A 20,985-nucleotide genomic window follows, 5' to 3' on the forward strand; every position below is an offset into this window, starting at 1 on the left:
AGTATAAGAAACTAATAAATAAAAAATAAAAATAAAAATGTATTCATATTTTATGCTGTGTCCTCATCAGGACTCAGTTAATAAGAAAATAAACTGGCATGATAAGACAGGCCTGCCCCCAACTTAAGATTTTTCTAGTCGACTAGTAGTTGTTCATTTAAGCCATTAGTCGACATCACATTTATAATAATTTAATTTCTTAAATATACAGTACCAGTCAAAAGTTTGGAAACATTACTCTTTTTAATGTTTTTGAAAGAAGTCTCTTATGCGCATCAAGCCTGCAGTTAAAAAAAAAACAAAAAAACAGTAATATTATGAAATATATTATTACAATTTAAAATAATGGTTCTCTTTTTTAATATATTTTAAAATGTAATTTATTTTTGTGATGCACAGCTGAATTTTCATCAGCAAGTACTCCAGTCTTTGGTGTCTTATGATCCTTCAGAAATCATTCTAATATGCTGATTTATGATCAATGTTGGAAACAGTTGTGCTGCTTAATTTTTTTTTATAACCTGAGATACTTTTTTCAGGATTATTTGATGAATAAAAAGTTAAAAAGAACTGTATTTATTTAGAATAGAAATCTTTTGTAACAATATACACTACCGTTCAAAAGTTTGGGAACAATAACTATTTTTTTTTTTAAAGAAATTAGTACTTTAATTCAACAAGGATGCGTTAAATTGATAAAAGGTGATGGTAACGATTTATATTGTTAGAAATGTTTTTATTTTGAATAAATGCTGTTTTTATGAATAAATGCTGTTAACGTTTTACTCATCAATGAATCCTGAAAAAAGTATTCCAAAAAAATATATTAAACAGCACAACTGTTTCCATCATTGATAATAACTGAGTATTAAATCATCATATTAGAATGATTTCTGAAGGATCATAAGACACCAAAGACTGGAGTACTTGCTGATGAAAATTCAGCTTTGCATCACAAAAATAAATTACATTTTAAAATATATTAAAAAAGAGAACCATTATTTTAAATTGTAATAATATTTCATAATATTACTGTTGTTTTTTTTTTTTTTTTTTTTTTTTTTTTTTAACTGCAGGCTTGATGAGCATAATAGACTTCTTTCAAAAACATTAAAAATAGTAATGTTTCCAAACTTTTGACTGGTACTGTATATACTGAGGAAAATACCAAACAATAAAAAGCATTTAATATAGACGTAATATATGGTCTATTTTGTGGTCATGCAAACATATAAAGAATATAAAGATGAGAAGATAAAAAATAGCAAGAAAACATCTAAATTATTTAATAAAGTAGTTTTTTCTGTGTTTTCAGCTGCAAAGATGAATTTGTTGATGCTGACTCGTCATCTTCGCCTACAGAGAGAAATGCACCTTTCATACAGATTACATAATCAAAGAGTATTTCTTTTCGGTTTGAATTTAAAAATTTCTATAGTTTATGAAAGATATACCAGAAAGATTTGATGCACTATTTTACTTTATGATATTTGTGTGTAAAATTGCCATAAATGTGTAGTCCCATTCTATACAATGTATTTAATTTTAATATTAATGTGTTCATGTGGCAACATGTGAAAAAAAGAAGTGTATTAATGGGAATAATAACTTGGCAACATTTTCATAAGAATATATTGATATACAATTTCTTTCCCTATTCAGTCGTCGTGTCTCCCCAAAATGCCTGATAAACATGCAGTAAGTCCTGGTCAGTGTTGTGTTTAACTCATTACAAGTAACTTGAGTTACGTAATCAGATTACTTTTTCAACTAACTAGTAAAGTAACGCATTACTTTTTCAATTTACAACAAAATATCCAAGTTACTTTTTTAAATAAGTAACACTAGTTACTTTTTCACATTTATTGACTGACAGCTCTCCTGTCCTCGTGTTGAGAGAAATAAAGTGAGGAGGTGTTGTGTGTGAACATTATGGTTATTTAAGTTCTAGACTAAACGTGAACGTGCATTTACTCATCTCACTTGCACAAAAACATTCAGTATTCCTCAAAACGAATATAAACAGTAAAATGCAATCTCAAAAATGTATAATTAACTATATTAAACTACACATACAGTATATACATTATGTATATAATCTCACTTTATTAACTAATGTATTTGCTGCTGACCTTCAATGATCTAATTCAACCATACTAATAAGCAAAACTGACTTTAGATTAGATTTAGAAATAAGTGTTGAACTTCCTTCTCCTGTATCCTATTGATTTTTAATCCAGATTGGCAGCAGCTGAAAGGTTTGTTTGAGCTGCTTCTTCAACCATACAGGCGTAAATATGCATTTCCTTAAAGCCTGAGACTTATTCATTTTGCTTTTAGTGTGAAAGGGCCTTGACATTTGCCAAAAATAGTACTAAACTAGTAATAGTAATAAACTTTTTGGTTGTTATTAAAAAACAAACAAGTAGGCCCAGCTGAGATGAGAAAAATTAACGGAAAAACAACAAAACATTACTTTTCATAAAAAGTAAGTAAATAATGCAATTAGTTACTTTTTTGGGGAGTAATGCAATATTGTAATGCATTACTTTTAAAAGTAACTTTCCCCAACACTGGTCCTGGTGTCTATACAGAGGACATGTATGAAATCAGTGCCCTGTTTCATAACAGTTTATTTACGACAAACAATTTGAAAATTACTCAGATTTAGATAAGAGTGCTAAATTTGATTCAGTTTTAATGGTGAAACCTCCAAACATTTGGTATCTCTAAAAAGCCCTGAATGTGCTCTTTACAGGACTGTGACATGAATGAAGATTTTATAGAATTTAGCTAAAATATAATGTCCTCTACAGAGGATAAAGTGTAAGCCTGGGTCTCAGGAGGATATGTGAGTTTTCATCTTAATGTTCATCATCAGTCATTAAAGAGAATGAAGGAAAACACCAACCTATTTGTTCCTCTGTATCTTCATCTTTTATTCTGCAGGGTTCTTCCTTAATCTCCATCTTTACAATAGTATGTCCGTAGTTTCTCCTGGAGTAATTCCTCCTGCTTGCTTCTTCTCCTGTGGGAAGATGGGAATATTCCCCAGCATTTAAACTCTCATGAACGGCTGTGGGAGCTTCACTGACTGAAGGAGTGAATTGTGGTTGTTGTTGCTCATTTAGCAGATGATCATCACACTTACAATCACTCGCAATTATCCAGCTTTAAGTGTTTTGATCAAACAACTGTTTAGAAACAATTTAATGCATTAAAAACGGTTTACCAGGTTTCATTTGTTCATTAAATAAAATGAAAACACAACTCATAATCTTAACAAATTTTAATGTGAAAAACCAGCTAGTAACGAGGTTACGCTTCACTAGCGTAATGAACAACATCAGTCGGTTCATTTGGATTAATTTCTGAGTCATTCACTAAATTAACTGACTCGTTTAGTTGTTTGGATTTAGATTTCTCCTAATAAATAGTGATGGCAATTTCAAAACACTGCTTCGAAACCTTTACGAATCTTTTATTCCGAATCAATGGTTCGGAGCATGTATCAAACTGAGAAACAAATGAACAAGTGTCTGTGGTTTTACCTGATCTCTGGTCAGTTTTATGCATTTGTAGACGTTTTAATTAGTATAATTAAAATTAATAATGGTAGTTAATAGCATAATTAACTGAGCCATTCATAGAATTAACAAAACAAAACCTGACAATTCATAAAAGTCAACTAATAATCTTATTGGATGATTAGATAATTGCATTTGAAAGATTTTTTATCTCAATTAAAAAATTGCATTAGATTTGTAAAAAGTGTTTTTAAAGCATGTTTGGTCCGGGTTTTTGTTGCTTTTACACTGTTCTGACCACTAGGGGTCACCGTTGAGACGGGTGTCGGATAGTTTCGAAGCCTCGACACAATACGGCACATTTGCTTGAACCTTTTCAGTGTTCTACTACGAAGCCTCGATCTGCCCACCACTACTGATAAATGATCAAATAAATGTAGGCTACTCACAGTCTGAAAACAGCAGATTTAGAGCAGAATGAACGGCTGTGTTCTCATGTTTATGTTCCCTTCCCTCGCTCACTTCTCTTCTTCTCCTAGACTCAGATGTGTGTCATTGCTTCGGTTGCTCAAGCGCCTCTAATGGCGGAAACCACATTAAACCATCTAACATTCATTGCTTAGATTCAATATTTAAATCACTGTGTTTATCAGACTGTGATTTTATTTTTATTGGGAGAAATATAAATCAGAAAACTTACACTAAGCTGTTTTAAGGTGACCTAATCTTCATATAATTTAATAACTCTCTCACATGTTTTATTAATGAAACTTGTACCATCTAACTTTAAAATAAAGCCAAGATTTATATTAAAGTCAACAACATCAATAACAGATAGCTAACTCCTAGGATATTTGAAGATTGATTCTTTATCCCAAATCAAACATATTTGTGGAGATAGATCGTGTTTGTATAATCTCAAAAAAGATAACAGATCTTATTTTGATTGTCTTGTATCTTTTCTAATCTATGAAGGAGATAGTTTAATGTTGATTGGTTTCCGCCAGTAGAGGCGCTTGAGCAACCGAAGCAATGACACACATCCGAGTCTAGAAGAAGAAGAGAAGTGAGCGAGGGAAGGGGATATAAACAGACACGAGACGTGGGACACCGATGTTCATTCTGCTTTAAATCTGCTGTTTCAGACTGTGAGTACATTCATTTAATCATTTATTAGGGGAGATCTAAATCTAAACGACTAAACGAGTCAGTTCATTTAGTGAATCACTCAGAAATGAATCGACGGATGTTGTTCATTACGCTCGTGGAACGAGCAATTTGTGAAGATTGTGTTGTTTTTATTTTATAATGAAACCTGGAAAACTTTTTTTTTATTAATATAAATCATATCTAATGTAAGAGCAACATATAAATTAGCTAGATGAGTTTATTGTTTCTAAACATTTGTTTGAGTACTTAAAAGCAGGATAGACAATTTGTTCTAGAAACATTGTTGGTAATGCTGGTTGAAAGTAAAGATCGACCATTGTTGATTTTTTTTCTTCATAAACAATACCAATTATTTGCATGTTTATGTGCCTGATAAACGATATACAGAATGATCTAGCCTACAGCAATGAACTGAAAAAACTGAGCAAAAAATTGAACACTTTTTAAATAGGCTACTGTAATTTCTGCAATTTTATCCCCTCTTTACATACCAAAAACACTTCTACATCAATAAATAGTCTGAAAGAGTGCAAAACAATATAGCCTACTGTACTCAAGTGTCTTTTCTAAACAAAATCATTGATAAGGTAAATAACCAGATAATGAATATAGCATGCAAAATAATTAATTTTATTTTTATTTTAAATGTATTTTTAAGAGAATAAAACTTTCTAAACCGCCTGAATAAAAAACATTTCTGCTTTAGTGTATCTTAATAATCCCAGTTGCATCTTTTTAAAGCAACAGCATATTAACAACAGGCAAAATAAATTTACAAAGACTACGCGAGTTCATCTCAATTTTTTAGCAACAAGTTGAAACTACATAACAAGCGTTTATGTAACAAATCTCATTTGAGAATTAATGGTTGTTATGTTAAATAAAGTTTATTAACAATTATTTGTCACGAGATCTCGCGAGACTAAAATATGACAAGATTTCTTGTCATGTTGACCTCGCAAAGGTGCGTGAGGGTGAAATTAGTATAGACTATGCCACTATTACATTGACATTACATACATTACGGTACCCATTGCAGCACCGCCTCCACTGTCGTTTTGCTGTTTTTATAAAAATAAAAACCATTGTAAACTATTGTAAAAGTCTACTCTCCTCATCCAGCACGAGTTGAAGTCACACACAGGGTGTTTCTCATTTCTTATTTGTGCATCCTCGCTTCCTTTCCTCGCATCTCAGCTCCACCCTCTGAAGGATGCGAGGGAAGGCTGCAAGGAAAGAAAATGAGGACGGAGTAATCGAATGTAACTTTTTATACATTAGAATACTTGATCACTCGAGCGTCACTTCACCGCGTCATCAGCAGCCCTCAAAGGATCTACCCTTATGTTGTTGAAGTTTGTTTATTTAAGAAATTCATAATAAATAATAATAAAGAAAGATAACCTGTTGAAATATGTGAGATGTGTGTGATGCATTATAAAACGCGGCTCTCAAGTTAAAATCAGTTTAACTTTTAACAAACGTCTCTGGAGACCTTTCGTTTTTCCCCATTTCATTGCCAGTGTCTTGCGTTTTACAGAACAAAAACGCGTTTTGTGTGAACAGTCCCTTATCTTGTAGAATGCGTGCTCAGCACCGCCACTACGGAGTAGACTACGCGCAATCACGAATTTGAAAGTGAAAGTAAACGCGAGCTCCCTGATGCGTGCAAATTATGCTGCGTACAATAGCCCGTCTTCCAATATCAAACCTATTTGAGAGAGTAGTTTGTTATGGTTGCACTTGCACTTATTGTTTGCACTTAATTTATTTTTGTTATACTGTTTTTATTTCTATGATCAATTTGTGGAGAGGAGTTCAATTAGCAGGTCACACTCAGTCAGAAGTTATGGAAGCTCATAATTCATGTACAGTAAGGTCTGAAGAAACTCATGTGAAATCATACAGGAGAGAAGCCAGTCAGTTGAGTTTGTGGCAAAACCATTTACAGTGCTAGTATATTGTTGTCTTTTACTGCATATGATAATTCATACTCATAAAGTAGAACTGAAATGACATTCATTAAAAGATTATTAGTTAAAACATTTCAAAACGCACCATGTTTCCAGTCATGAATTTTGTCAGTGAGGATTTCTATTAAATATTGTGCAAACATCTCGTCTCGTTCTCATAAACCAAATCTCGTCTCGTGAGATAAGTGTCTCGTCTAGGGTTGGGTACCGAACTCTGTACTTTCAAAACGGGGATGAGCACCAGCAATGAGATTGTATTTTGTTGCGCAAAATACAATCAGTTGCGCCCACTACCGGAGAAGCCGGCATATCTTCTGCTTGTTCTTAAAAGCTGAATAATTTCAAGTGAACTCTAGTGTTTTGAAAGGAAAATACAACAAAGAATAACATTTACATGTTGCACATCGAGTCTGCATGGTATGTAAGGCTCTCTCTCTCACTCTCTCTCGCTCTCTCTCTCTTTGTGTGTGAGAAATGCATCGGCAAGTTGTCACACTTTCACACTAGAATTTACGGTAAGTCAAATACAGGTATGCTGAAATACTCTAACAGATCACTTGACAGGGAGCGAAACTCTCAAGCGCTCAGTCAGTGTTCAGCGAGTGAAATATCTATGCTAAAATTATACTTAGCCTCTAACACACACTGGCAAGTAAAATCTAAGAATTTATTTGCCAATGGCAAATGATAGACATGATTTAGTTGTAATGCGAGTGATTCACTCTCATTGTAGAGGGTTGACTTGGCTCCTCTGGATTTTGAGAGCTCTTTAGGATAACAATCCTGGCTTTTTCCAACTCCTCATTTCCAGCTCCTCAACGGGCATGCGACGTTCGTCTGTATAGGGCAACTTAGTTTGAATAAAGGAGCAGACACTTGATCGCCTAAATTAAAAAAAAAAATAATAATCAATGTTATCGATAAAGATACACGGATGGGGTTTTATTTCATCCGCAACCGCACTCATCATCCGCACCGTTTTTTTAATCCATATTTCAAAGCCACACCCGCCCATGTGATTGTTTTGCGGTGACGGTCTATGGACGATGCAATGCTCTGCTGATGCGAGCCGCGAGAAAGCCGTTGTCTGTTCTAGAAAGGATGCAGCAAAGATATTTAATGCTAATGTATGAGGCATAGGCCTACGCTGAGTTTCATTCATTTACGATGAGATGCGCTCTAGTTCACAATGCAATGCAAGTGAACGTGGCGCACCAGCGCCGGTTATTATATTGTCTGCTATATCTGTTTTTTATTTATTAAATACATGCAATTGGTTGATGAAACATTTATTAAAATTAAGATACAATTTGTACAAAACGAAATTTGTTTTAAAGAAAGGCTTTTAACAATAAAATGCAATTGAACGCGGCGCGTTGGCGCCTCAATGTCACGGTTATTATATTGTCTGCTATATCTGCTTTTTATTTATTAAATACCTGCAATTGGTTGATGAAACATTTATTAAAATTAAGATACAATTTTGTACAAAACGAAATTCACTTTAAAGAAAGGCTTTCTACAAAGAAAAACTTAATGAAGTGATAAAAATCATGTCTCAAAACAAAACTTGCGTTGGTAGGCTACTTGGCAAAGAATCAAATACAGTTGGAAACGACGTAGACCATTAATGACACAGACTGTTAACAATTGTTTTTAATTAGTATTTAAACATTCTCTATGATAAAAAATATTTGTAAAAAATATTTTAATAACACGGTTTTGGCGGTTATAGAGTTCTAATGACGGTGTTCAACTATAACCGTCGGTCTCACGGTTATATACTAACCGTCACACCCCTAGCACAGACCTTGTTTGGCTTCTTCAGATGATAAACGCCAAACAAAGGAAGATACCGACACTCTTGGTCTTTCTTGAGTGAGGGAGCAATTTCTGTGTGTCCGTTAGCGAACATGTTCTCCATAAACTCAAGAAAATTAGCTTTCATCTGAGGACGTTTGTCCAAAGTATGATGAAGTGAGGAAAGAAGTATGTAAACATATTCCTTGTTATTTGTGAGCCTACTTCTAGGAACTTGAAATGGTAAAAGAGCCACCCAGCCATTGGATTCATCTTGATAGTACTTGCATACTTGTCCATTATGCGAAGGAACCTGTCATCATCCACTGACTGAACAAGCTTGTGATCTCTGGATGTACGAACAAAGATTGATTGGCCTAGCTTCTCGCTTGCACATTGCTAAAGCACTTACAGCTTCTGTTGCGAGATGTTCTTGAAACTGAAGTTTGGTTCTGTACTGTTCTTTTACTACTTAGTGACTTTAACAGAGCCAGAAAAAGCTGGGGCGACCACTTTCAAGGAGGTCTTAAAAACATCTATGTGAGCAGGTCGATGAGCACTGTTGACGGACCTTGTGGACCCTACTTAGGTCCCTGCCTAGGAGGAGGATGTTAGCATCTGGGTCAGGGGCTGGTATTTCATCAACAATATTCCTGAGGTGACAAATGATTTGCTGATCTGGGGTAGGAATTTCAGAACGAACATTAGGAATCTGATTGCACTCTTGTGAAGGAAAATGAAGGCTTGCCTTCTTATCCAATGACTCCACAATGTAACCACTTGCTCTCCTTCCTGTTGTCTCTTTTAATCCTGCACATGTCTTGAGTGAATACAGTAAAGAAGATCCTTTGATATGAAACGCTTCAAAGTATTCTGTCCTTGCCAATGAGCGGTTGCTCTATTCATCCAGAATTGCATATATTCTTCTGGATTCTGTTTAGTTACCCACAGGATAGACATTAACCAAACAAATCTTGGAACGTGCTCTAGCACTCAATCCAGCTCCACACACTTCAGTACACTTTGATGTTACCTCTTGATTAGTTAATTCACTTTCCTCCCTGCTATTTTCTAACACAGAAGATATATTTTTCTTCCAGGGTGCTGGGTCAGGATGTAGAGCTGAAACATGATGATCACGATAACATTTACTGCAATGGATTTCAGCTTTGTATTTTTTTGCCATATGATCTAGGAGCAGCACCTAATGCATGCTGATAGTTCTTTAAGAAGCTGTTTGCGATCTTCAAGACTTTTTGCTCTAAAGCCTCTGCAAGGGTTTAGTGGATGTAGATGATTTATCCTGTCAGTTGCATCTCTTGTCACAGACATGTTAACTTGGGTTATATGAGCAGCTATTGAAGCTTGCCTGCACTTATATGATCTGTCTATCTTTTCTTGTGGTACTGAAAAAAAATATTAAGGCTAGAATCTGTTCTTGTTTTAGCTTCTGAACGAATGAAGTCAGCAAGCACATATAATGGTGGGAAGGCCACAGAATGCTATTTCTTGTACTTTGAACCATACGACATCCATTTTCTTGGATAGTATAAGGATGTTTTCCTACAATCTGGCTCACTCCATGAGTGGTGTCACGGTAGGACAATCCAGGAAGATAGCCATCCAGCTTGGTTGCCTCCAGCTCTGCAAACTGATCTTTACCTGAAATTTTAGGGAAGCTTACCAATTTGGAGAAGAGTGCTCTTTCAATTGCCTCCAATGAGCCAAACATTTTCTCGAGTCTCCCAAACCATTTGTAAATCTCAAAATGGGTGCCTAATATTAACTGATTTAATTCATACCTATTCCGATTATTCTCTTCCAAGATATTTGATGAACAAATCCTTCTCTTCATCTGGCTTGAGGTCAAGGTCTGCAATGGATTTTTTGAAAGATGTTCTCTAAGCCCACTAATTTATAGGTTGATCATCAATAAAATTCAGTCCAGAAATTACCAACTAACTATGTGCAAGGTATTTGGCCAGGCTGTAAGTGTCTGACATATTCTCAGGGCTGCTTTGTGAATTATAGCTAATGCTTGATGCCTTACATAGTCTGCAGTGCGTTTGAGGCTGATCTCTTTAAAGGGGTCATCGGATGCAAAATTCACTTTTTTTGACATCCCCCCATGGAAGAGAGGGGTGGGGTGAGCAGTTGCTCATTATCATTTAAAGAGACATGTACCGAAATGGGTCGCTGTGAACAGAGCTGTTTTTGAGGAGGTAAAAATGTTGTTTTACACAACCATTGAGGAATTTTAACCAAACTATGTTACAAACTTTACATGAAGACCCTAAAGAATCATACCAACTTGTGGAAAATGGGCATCTGATTACCCCTTTAAAAGACTCTGATGCTGATACATGGTCTACTTCTGTGAAGGATGCTGCTAGAATTTGCTGCTTCAATGGTCGCATCCCTTTCTTTCTCACCTAATTATAACATAAAACACTGCAATAAAAAACACTGCTCACAAAACAAAATTAAACAAATTCACTTACAGATATTGAATTTCAAAGGGCTTTGATAGGCCAGATTAAGCTGGATGTCTGTGACCACATGGAGCACCTTGCACAACTAAAGCGCTGAAGAAATATGGCCTATTTCCTCTTAAAACTATAGTAAAATAGGAAAACTCAAAAATAAGTATCAAAATAAAAGTCTTTGTTTAAACAAAAGTTTAAAGTCCAGCACATACAGAATGGTCTAACTTTAGCTTTGTGAAATTGTTGTGAAACCTGCACAAAGAATTTTGGACTGAATTAAAATGCAAATTCAGTCTCTGACAGCAGGTGGCAATTAAGGATAAACGTAAACGCTTACTGTAAACACAGTAGATGTGCTTATAAATACTATTTTATATGAAGATAAGAGAAAAAAATGCCATCGAAACAATTTCTTAAGACTAATCAGAGATACATATCCTATCAGAGATAGATTCATATAAACCCCTAACCCAAATCAATATTTTATTTTCCTATATTTCGAGAATCATGTACAGTGATCTTGCTGTGCCTGGTATTTTCTTGGCTGCACGTCTGCACTCTCCTCTTTGCATCAGTCTTCAGCTTGTCCCATCTCTGGCCTGTGTTAACGTCCTGTTTACATTGTGGCGCACCACAATGATCATTTGATTCAATTTCGGAAACATATGCGACCAAAATGTTCGTAATTTTGAGCCTTGATTAATTAAAGGGATAGTTAACCCAAAATGAAAATTATCCCATAATTTACTCACCCTCAAGCCATCCTAGGTGTATATGACTTTATTCTTTCAGACGAATACAATCAGAGTTATATTAAAAAATGTCCTGGCTCTTCCAAGCTTGATAATGAGAGTTAATGGCTGTTCGTCATTACGTTGTGCGTCAAGTTCAAGGGTTACTCTTTTGGCGTAAATCGATGTGTACGGCCATCTGCCAGAAGCTAGTTATTTCAGTTTTTTTTTTTCTTACACGAATGCATCGCTTCACTTCAGAAGGCCTTTATTAACCCCGGAGAGCAGTGTCAAGCACTTTTATCATGAATAAATGCACTTTGATGGACTTCCAAAGTCAAACAGCCATTCACTCTTATTATCAACCTTGGAAAAACCAGGACATTTTTTTAATATAACTCCTATTGTATTCGTCTGAAAGAAGAATGTCATATACACCTAGGATGGCTTGAGGGTGAGTAAATTATGGGCTAATTTTCATTTTTGGGTGAACTATCCCTTAAAGGGGGGCAAGTTATTTTATCTTCAAACCCCTTTGTTGACTCATCTTCTCTTCATCTTCTCAATTCTCAAAACGCACACAAGATGGCGCCATTTATCGGTTAATCCGATATTAAGAAATCTATACCCGATTATGAGTAAATGCTTTAATAGCAGGGAAAATATCAGTAAAACCGATTATCAATTGATCTCTTTTGAAGGAGGCGTGGGTTTGGAGATGTTCTGAAGGAAGGGTGGGATCTTATGCTTCCAAAGCTGTGGCGCAAACTCGCTATTGCTAGCCTCTCTGAAAATTACCCCCCCCCCCTACTTTTAAAGCTGGATATTACAAAAGGGATTGTTAGTGTGATGAGCATCTGCTAAATAAGCAGCAGCAACCACAATTCACTCCTTAAGTCAGTGAAGCTCCCACAGCCGTTCATGAGAGTTTAAATGCTGGGGAATATTCCCATCTTCCCACAGGAGAAGAAGAAGCAAGCAGGAGGAATTACTCCAGGAGAAACTACGGACTTACTATTGTAAAGATGGAGATTAAGGAAGAACCCTGCAGAATAAAAGATGAAGATACAGAGGAACAAATAGGTTGGTGTTTTCCTTCATTCTCTTTGTTGACAATAAAATACATCCAAAACTAGATATTAACAGACTCACTAGTTAACTAGATTTGTGCTAAATTGAGAATGAACTTTATTTCTTTGCTTCTCAACTGTCCTTTTTTAATTGAATTTAATATGTTGATTTTAGACCCGATGGCAGTGAATGAAGACAAACCTCATAATTTCACATATGAATATGGAGAAATGACATGTAAAAATGAAGACAAGCAACATCTGTTTCAAAAACCTCATTTCAAAAATGAAGATGAAAATGCAGTTGTTTCAAAGACTGAAGAGAATTTCACACAAAAACAAGCTGGAAAATCTCGAGTCAAAGGATCTTTAACCTGCTCTGAGTGTGGAAAGAGTTTTATACGTAAATCAAACTTTCAGAGACACATGAGAGTTCACACTGGAGGGAAAACATTCACATGCACTCAGTGTGGAAAGAGTTTCACACATAAATCAAAACTTAATGTGCACATGAGGATTCACACTGGAGACAGGCCTTATGCATGCTCTCAGTGTGTAAAGAGTTTCATATTTAAGTCACACCTTAACAGACACTTGAGAATTCACACTGGAGAAAAACCATTCACCTGCTCTGAGTGTGGAAAGAGTTACAGACATGAAGCACATCTTAAGACACACATGATGATTCACACTGGAGAGAAGCCTTATTCATGCACTCGTTGTGGAAGGAGTTTCATTCGCAAAGAGGATTTAATTGTGCACACGAGAGCTCACAATGGAGAAAAACCATTCACATGCCCTCAGTGTGGAAAGAGTTACACGACTAAATCAGAACTTAACAGACACACGAGAATTCACACTGGAGAAAAACAGTTCACATGCCCTCAGTGTGGAAAGAGTAGCGGACAAAAATCAAACCTTATAAGACACATGAGAATTCATACAGGAGAGAAACCTTATAAATGCACTCAGTGTGGAAACAGTTTCACATCCAAAAGCTCTCTCAAAGATCATTTGCACCTTCATTCTGGAGGGAAGGTGTTCATCTGTGATCAGTGTGATAAGACATTTGTTGTGGAATCAAGCTTTAAAAGACACCTTAAAACTCATGCTGCTGTGAAGCCTCACATTTGTTCTTTTTGTGGAAAGCGTTTTACACGACTGCAACATATGAAAGAGCATGAGAGTATTCATACTGGTGTGAGACCTTATATGTGTTCTGACTGTGGGAAGACCTTCATTACATCAGGCGCATTAAAAAAACACCAGATAATTCATACTGGAGAGAAACGATTCAGGTGCTCAAACTGTGAAAAGAGTTTCACCCAATTATCTAGTCTACAGACTCATAAGAAAAAATGTTGCCCGAAGTTGTCTGAGCAAAGTTCATGTTCAGATCCATCACTTACAAATAATAGACTTATAAGTAAATAATTTGAAATTCAGATTAATCAAAAGTTGGATAATTTGCTAAAATTAATGGTGAATTTTTATTGTTTGTCAATGGGAACCTTGGGGGAAGGTCAAAATAGTGTAGAAAACTAGTGTTACCTTAAAACGATTTGTAAAGAGATGTTTTGTTTCTTTGTGGAGTTCAATTATTTTCATTAATTGCGCATATGAGGCATTTGCGTAAAAGTGCCAACAATAGCCTATTAAATCATAATCCATATTTCAAACAACTTGTTTTAGCTGTTTAGACATGATGCATTATGATATTGAACTTTTTTTGCATTGAAATGTATGCACTCTTTGAAATCTCTCTGAAAATATGAGAAATAAGAATGTGAAACAAGATTGTAAAACTTGCATATGTTGTGGTCAGAATTATTGGCACCCCTGGTAAATATGATCAATGCAATAAATGTTTGTTTTTTTCTCCAAAACACATTGGCCATAATTATTGGCACCCCTAGAATAGATTATGAGTAAAAAAGCTTTGAAGTATATTCCCATTCTTGTTCCACAGGAGTATAAATATGAGGAAACAAAAGTCAAATTCCCTTAATCATCCAACATAATGAGTAAAACCAAAAAATTTAGTTCTGATGTGCAGCAAAAGATTGTTGAGCATCACAAAATAGAAAGTGGCAGTAAGAAAATAGTCAAAGCATTGATTTTTTTTTTTATTTCCACCATCAGGGCAATAATTAAGAAGTTCATATCAACTAAAGATTTTACAAATCTGCCTGGAAGACAACGAGTGTCTGTATCGTCCAACTGCACGGCGAGGAAGAAAGACTCTGGCCAAAGTCTCTCCCCAAGGATCACAGCTGGAGAATTGCAGGGATTAGTTGAGTCTTGGGGTCAGAAAACCTAAAAGAAAAACTAACAACCCCTACATCACCACTTGTTAATGTGGGAGGGTTTAAAGTAAAATCCTTTTCGCTCATCCAAAAACAAACTCCAGCATATCCAACTGACAAACGGGATCTAGTTCTATGGTCAGATGCAACTTTTTTTATAAAAAAAGGCTTTTTTTTGCAGCGAACAGTGATAAGTATCCCATGCATATGGTTAAATATACTGCTGAATCTTTAATGTTGTGGGCCTTTTTTTCTTTTATTTTTTTTTGCCGGTGGTCCTGGACTTCTTGTTGACACATGGCATCATGACTTCTAGGAATTACCAACATGTAAAAAAATGTTTTATTTTGGCCTGAACGCTTCTGCTAGAAATCTTATAACGGGCCGTGGTCGGATCGTCATCCTCCATCAGGACAATGATCCAAAACAAACATCAAAATCAACAAAAAATGTGTCACTGATCACAAAATGAAGCTTCTGCCATAACCTGACCTGAACCCTATAGAAAATGAGTGGGCTGAACTGAAGAGGAGAAGCACCAACATGGAGCTGAGAATCTGATGGATCTGGAGAGATGCTGTATAAAGGAATGGTCTCTGGTCTCTTATCAGGTGTTTCTCAAACTCACAGCCATCTTTGATCATATTTACCAGGGGTGCCAATAATTCTGACCACAATTGTATGTATATATTTACTGTATATATTACAATCACGTTTCATATTCTTAATTCTCATATGTTCACATTGTGCAGCGAGATATTATGAGACTATTCCATTACTACTAAATAGCAGCTGTATATACATAAGTTTCCGATTCCCTTTCATAATATGGACAGAGAGAAGAAGTTGCTCTGGAAAAGTGAAAGTGTTTTGCGTCTGTGGCAATTCAGCAGTGACTTGTTTTGCAGCTGCTATCTAGTAGAAATAAGGTTTAAAATTAAGCTGATGAAAGTTCTTACACTGTGACCTTGTTCTTTTATTTTGTTCTTCTATTTGTATTTTGACAACCAATTTGTTTTTGAAAAGTAATAAAATGGAACTTGTCATGTTTAATCAGATTTTGTGGCGTCTCGATTCTCTGAATAACTTGCATGAGCTTCTCTATATGTAGTCATGGCAATAGTTTGGCAGCGCCACAGATGTTCCTCTAGATGACGCCATTTGCTTTCATTTCAACCACGTGACCTTGTTGAATCCATTGTGATTCGCAAACATATACTGTAAAAAAAAATTTGTTCAGAATGTGCATGAGTACATTATGAATCCATCTTACAAACCACGTTTTGTCTTATCCTGAATCACTACAGTACGCCTATAATAAGTGTTTACAATTCTGATGCATTATTTAAGACACAACCGCCGCGGAGTAACTCACTTGCGTGTCTAGACATAAACAGAGAGACATAAACAGAGAGAAGTAGCTTATTTAAAAAAAAAAAAATTTAAATAAATTAATCATTAGCTGGTGAGGACCATTACGATGAAAACTGGCATACAATACATCTAAAACTAGATACTAGTAGACTCAGTAATAAACTAGATTTTTGCTAAATTGAGGCTTATATTTCATTTTCTAAATAAAATGAAATCAATTAATATGACTCATTAATTAAAAATTCTTTAGTTTGCGTTAAAAAATGAAGGGGTTTAACATTGTATTCAACATTGCTAATCAACTATAGTAAGAATCATTCTTTTAAACAGACAAACAAAAAACGACACCAGATGTTTGTTTCTTTTTGTATTGAATATTAAAGGAAAGCAAACTAGATGTATGGGGTCTTGAGTTTGACTTGAACTAAGTTTTAAGAACTTAACTTGTATTTTTATATCTTATACCTTTGACAAACTTTTTGGTTAAATATGAAATACAAATTTAACACATTTTAAACAGATTTTTAAAATATTTTCCTGTAGCTCAAACAGTAGCGCATTGGCACTTGCAATACCAAGGTCATGGGTTTGATTCCCAGGGAAAGCAAGAACTGATAAGAATGTATACCTTGAAATGCAATGTAAGTCGCTTTGGATAAAAGTGTCTGCCAAATGCATAAATGTAAAATGTAAATTTTGCATAGTCACAATTCCTGAATGAGTGCCTCTTAAGAGTCATTTACTGAATCATATACTCAATCAAAACACTTATAAACCGGCCGTAGTGGTTACAGAATCAACTCAGAGATTGAATCCTGAATCTCATGTGTGACTTGGGGCCCTATTTTAACGATCTAAACGCATGGTCTAAAGCACACAGTGTATGTGCTCTTAGAGCGTGTCCGAATCTATTTTCTCTATTTACATGGTGGAATTTGCAAGCGGAAAAACTTAACACTTCTCTAGCGAGGGAACGGATTAGTGCGTACACTTTGTCACCTAGATGCTCTGCTGGCGGAGACAAACCATCTATGGGACAAAGGGAAGGTGCGTTGTGGACCCGCCTATAGGTGCACATTACTAAAGTGCTTTTTAATTAACCAAAACAAATATTGCGCCATTGACTTTAGGCCAGGTTTTTGTTGATCAATGAATCAGTCTATTTCAGTTGCTTCAAAATAGCAACGCGTTAACAATGTGCCTGAAAACAGAGTTGCACTATGCAGAGTTTAGCACAATCTTCCCCAAATTTCTAGTAATCCTGAAGACTTTAATTATCTCAAGTGTGTTTAATGTGGGTTGGAGCTACACTGACCAGCGCTGAGTTTCACAAAACCTTCATAAGCCCTAAGACTCTTTCACACCTACCTGGTTTGGTCCGGATTTTCGGATTTTTCAGTTTGATCCGAATCAAAATTACAGGTGTGAAACCTCACCCGGACCACGGTCTGGACCAAACAGACGGAATTTGGTCAGACGAAAAGAGGAAGTCTTGGTCCGGATCAAACTGAGCAAAGGTTTGGTTCGTTTCTAGTGTGAAAGCATTTTCTGTATGGTTCGGACATTCAGACCATTTACAGGAAGTTCCGGTGGTTCTCGCAGGATTGCTTACAGTTCTCCTCCTATCCTGCCATTGACAATAAAATGTTCGCACAACGAGGATGTTCATTTGGGGAATGTGAACTAGCCTTGAGTATGGTTGGTGCTGCAGGGAGTAATGCCATAATAATAACAGTATAGTGGCAACGATATGCGTCTGTTCATTCATCCTTGTCAAAGTTACCCGCTGAATTGACAACACGCTGACGTCAGACACACGTCCGTTTACAAACCGATCAATGTCAAGATGCAACCCACAGAGATGATGACGACAGGACGCAAGTATGTCAAGTAAAGTTCTTTAGTGAGCTCGCATAATCGCAATGTGAAGCCAAACCAAAACTAACCGAATGTATACAATGTATAAAAACCTGAACTTGTTTTGGACCTTGGTGCGGACTTTCAGGTGTGAAAACGCCCTTTGTTGATCGTAGAGAACATGGCCATCTGTGGACTTTAAGATCAGCTTAGCTCACAATGGTTTTTAATCAATCTATGACAAACTATAACTCATGATAGAGTAACTCAAAAATCAGCCAGGTGAGTTGGAAGTTGAAGTAAAAACTTAAATCATGAATAGCGGTAGTTTTTTAATGATGAGGAAACATTTGCACCTGGACAATTGAGAGTGATTGTAAGTGTGATGATCATCTGCTAAATGAGCAACAACAACCACAATTCACTCATGTTGCATCTCAATTCGCCCATTTATACTACGCCCAAAAAGTATGTACTCTTTTTGTGAAGAAAAAGTAGATACTTTTGAGTGTGTAGCAAAAAGTAGACAAGCTTTGGGACATACTAACATGTCAACTGGCCTGTCAATAATGTAGTCACAGTTAACATCCACCACATTTCATTTAATTCCCTACCGTATTAGAGAAATGCAGTTGCACATTGATCTGCAGTTGTGGGTCTTTCATGCGGAGACTCTCCTTATATTAATGCATAATATTGCATTTAAAAGTTAATGGCCAAACGTAGCTTTTTTATCAGGTTAAACTTTGAATAGTCACTCAAACCGCGCATATCCGCCATGTTTTGTAGTTTGTTTGTTTTTTACTTGTGTTTGTAGTTTCTCCTTCAAAGTGCAATGGGTTGTGGGCAATATTAGCCTTAAGAGTGAGCACAGATCCACAATTTGAAAATCCACCGGAAATAGCAGACCATCTGGGGACTTCTGGCATACTCTTTTTAATACACTATGTTTTGGTACGCACTTATTTTAATCTCACATACTATTTAAGATGGATAGTATGGACATTGAGGCGCAGGGTCAGTGAATTTAGTCAGTGAAGCTCCCACAGCCGTTCATGAGAGTTTAAACGCTGGGGAATATTCCCATCTTCCCACAGGAGAAGAAGAAGAAGCAAGCAGGAGGAATTACTCCAGGAGAAACTACGGACATACTATTGTAAAGATGGAGATTAAGGAAGAACCCTGCAGAATAAAAGATGAAGATACAGAGGAACAAATAGGTTGGTGTTTTCCCTTTAATGATTGATGAGGAACATTAAGATGATAAATAATGAAAATTATTGTTCTCATTTATCCTATGTTTATTTTAGACCCAACTGAGGTGAATGAAGACAAGAAACTTCAGTTTCAAAACCCTCATTATTCCACAAATGAAGATGGAAACATCATTTCACAGACTGAAAAGTGTTTCACACAAAAACAAGCTGGAAAATCTGGAGTCAATGGATCTTTCACCTGCTCTGAGTGTGGAAAGAGTTACACAATCAAATCAAGGCTTAAGACACACATGAGGATTCACACTGGAGAAAGGCCGTTCTCTTGCACTCAGTGTGGAAAGAGTTTCACTTCGAAATTCAGTCTCAACAATCATCTTCTCCGTCACTCTGGAGTGAGATCATTCAGCTGTGATCAGTGTGATAAAACATTTGTTGTGGAATCAAGCTTAAAAACACACCTTAAAATTCATTCTGGTGTGAAGCCTCACTTTTGTTCTTTTTGTGGAAAGAGATTTTTACTGCTGAAGTATTTAAAACAGCATGAGTGTATTCATACTGGTGTGAGACCTTATATGTGCTTTGACTGTGGGAAGACCTTCATTACATCCAGTGCCTTAAAATCACACCAGAGAGTTCACACTGGAGAGACACACAAGTGCTCACACTGTGAAATGAGTTTCTCTCTGTCAAGAGACTTGAAATCTCATGAGAGAATTCATACTGGAGAGAAGCTGCACCAGTGCTCTTCATGTGGGAAAACTTTCACCCTATCATCTGCTCTACTGCGACATATGAAAAAGTATTGCCCGAAGTTGTCTAATGAGCAAAGTTCATGTTCAGATCCATCACTTACAAATAATAAACTTATAAGTAAATAATTTGAAATTCAGATTAAAGGGATCATGAATAGAGAGATCTCATTTTCCTAGAGCTTTTGTCATTTAAGAGGTCATCATGCTATAAGAATATAAGTTTCAGAACTAAAAAATGTCCTTGTTAGTCCAAAAACAGCTTTATAACCAAGCTCAGTGAACGACTTGTGGAATGTGCCTATATTAAAACTAGTGTGTTGCCATAAAACAATTTGTGAAGGGATGTGTTTTGTTTCTGTGTGAAGTTTAATTATTTTTTAATAATTACTTGCACATATGTGGCATTTGTGTTAAAGTACCAACAATAGTCTATTAAATAATAATCCATATTTAAAAAGACTTGTTTTAGTTGTTTAGAAATGATGCATTAAAGTGTCATGAAACCCCCGTTTTAGCCTGGTCGTTCAAACCTAAATTGGGGGGGGGGGGTCAAAAAATGAAACACAGACCTTCTACATACTAATTATACAGACACATGAATATTAAAATATTACCTCAGAGAGAGAAAAAACAGAGTTGAGGGTTAAAAATCGAACCCCATTATAACAAACTGCCAAAACAAGGGAGAAACGTGGAAGAACATTTAAAAGGTCTAATATTTG

General features: G+C 35.8%; 1 protein-coding gene across 5 annotated transcripts; it reads left to right on the forward strand.

The window, feature by feature from the left end:
* Window positions 1-4,545: 4,545 nt before the first annotated feature.
* Window positions 4,546-20,605, forward strand: LOC308705860 (uncharacterized protein). 5 transcript variants are annotated; one of them, XR_014031968.1, is made up of 4 exons: window positions 4,546-4,675; window positions 12,651-12,770; window positions 12,933-14,574; window positions 15,717-16,120. XR_014031968.1 is itself a non-coding variant. In XM_081391135.1 (4 exons), exons 2-4 carry the CDS (start codon window positions 12,713-12,715, stop codon window positions 20,387-20,389), a joined length of 966 nt encoding a protein of 321 aa, XP_081247261.1. In that variant the 5' UTR covers window positions 4,583-4,675; window positions 12,651-12,712; the 3' UTR covers window positions 20,390-20,605. The 5 variants fall into 5 exon arrangements, 2 of the variants coding, with proteins under 2 accessions (XP_081247260.1, XP_081247261.1); XR_014031969.1 differs by having other exon boundaries at window positions 12,933-14,395; window positions 15,717-16,118; XM_081391135.1 differs by lacking the exons at window positions 12,933-14,574; window positions 15,717-16,120 and adding exons at window positions 19,392-19,514; window positions 19,605-20,605 and having other exon boundaries at window positions 4,583-4,675.
* Window positions 20,606-20,985: the final 380 nt, after the last annotated feature.

This window comes from Scardinius erythrophthalmus (assembly GCF_964197995.2).
Source record: "Scardinius erythrophthalmus genome assembly, chromosome: 17".
Classification (NCBI taxonomy): domain Eukaryota; kingdom Metazoa; phylum Chordata; class Actinopteri; order Cypriniformes; family Leuciscidae; genus Scardinius; species Scardinius erythrophthalmus.

Excerpts from the sequence above, each read along its gene's own strand:
- LOC308705860 (XM_081391134.1), top strand. The coding sequence starts at position 12,713 with ATGGAGATTAAGGAAGAACCCTGCAGAATAAAAGATGAAGATACAGAG. Across the intron at positions 12,771-12,932 it reads AGATACAGAGGAACAAATAG|ACCCGATGGCAGTGAATGAA; the intron begins GTTGGTGTTTTC and ends TGTTGATTTTAG.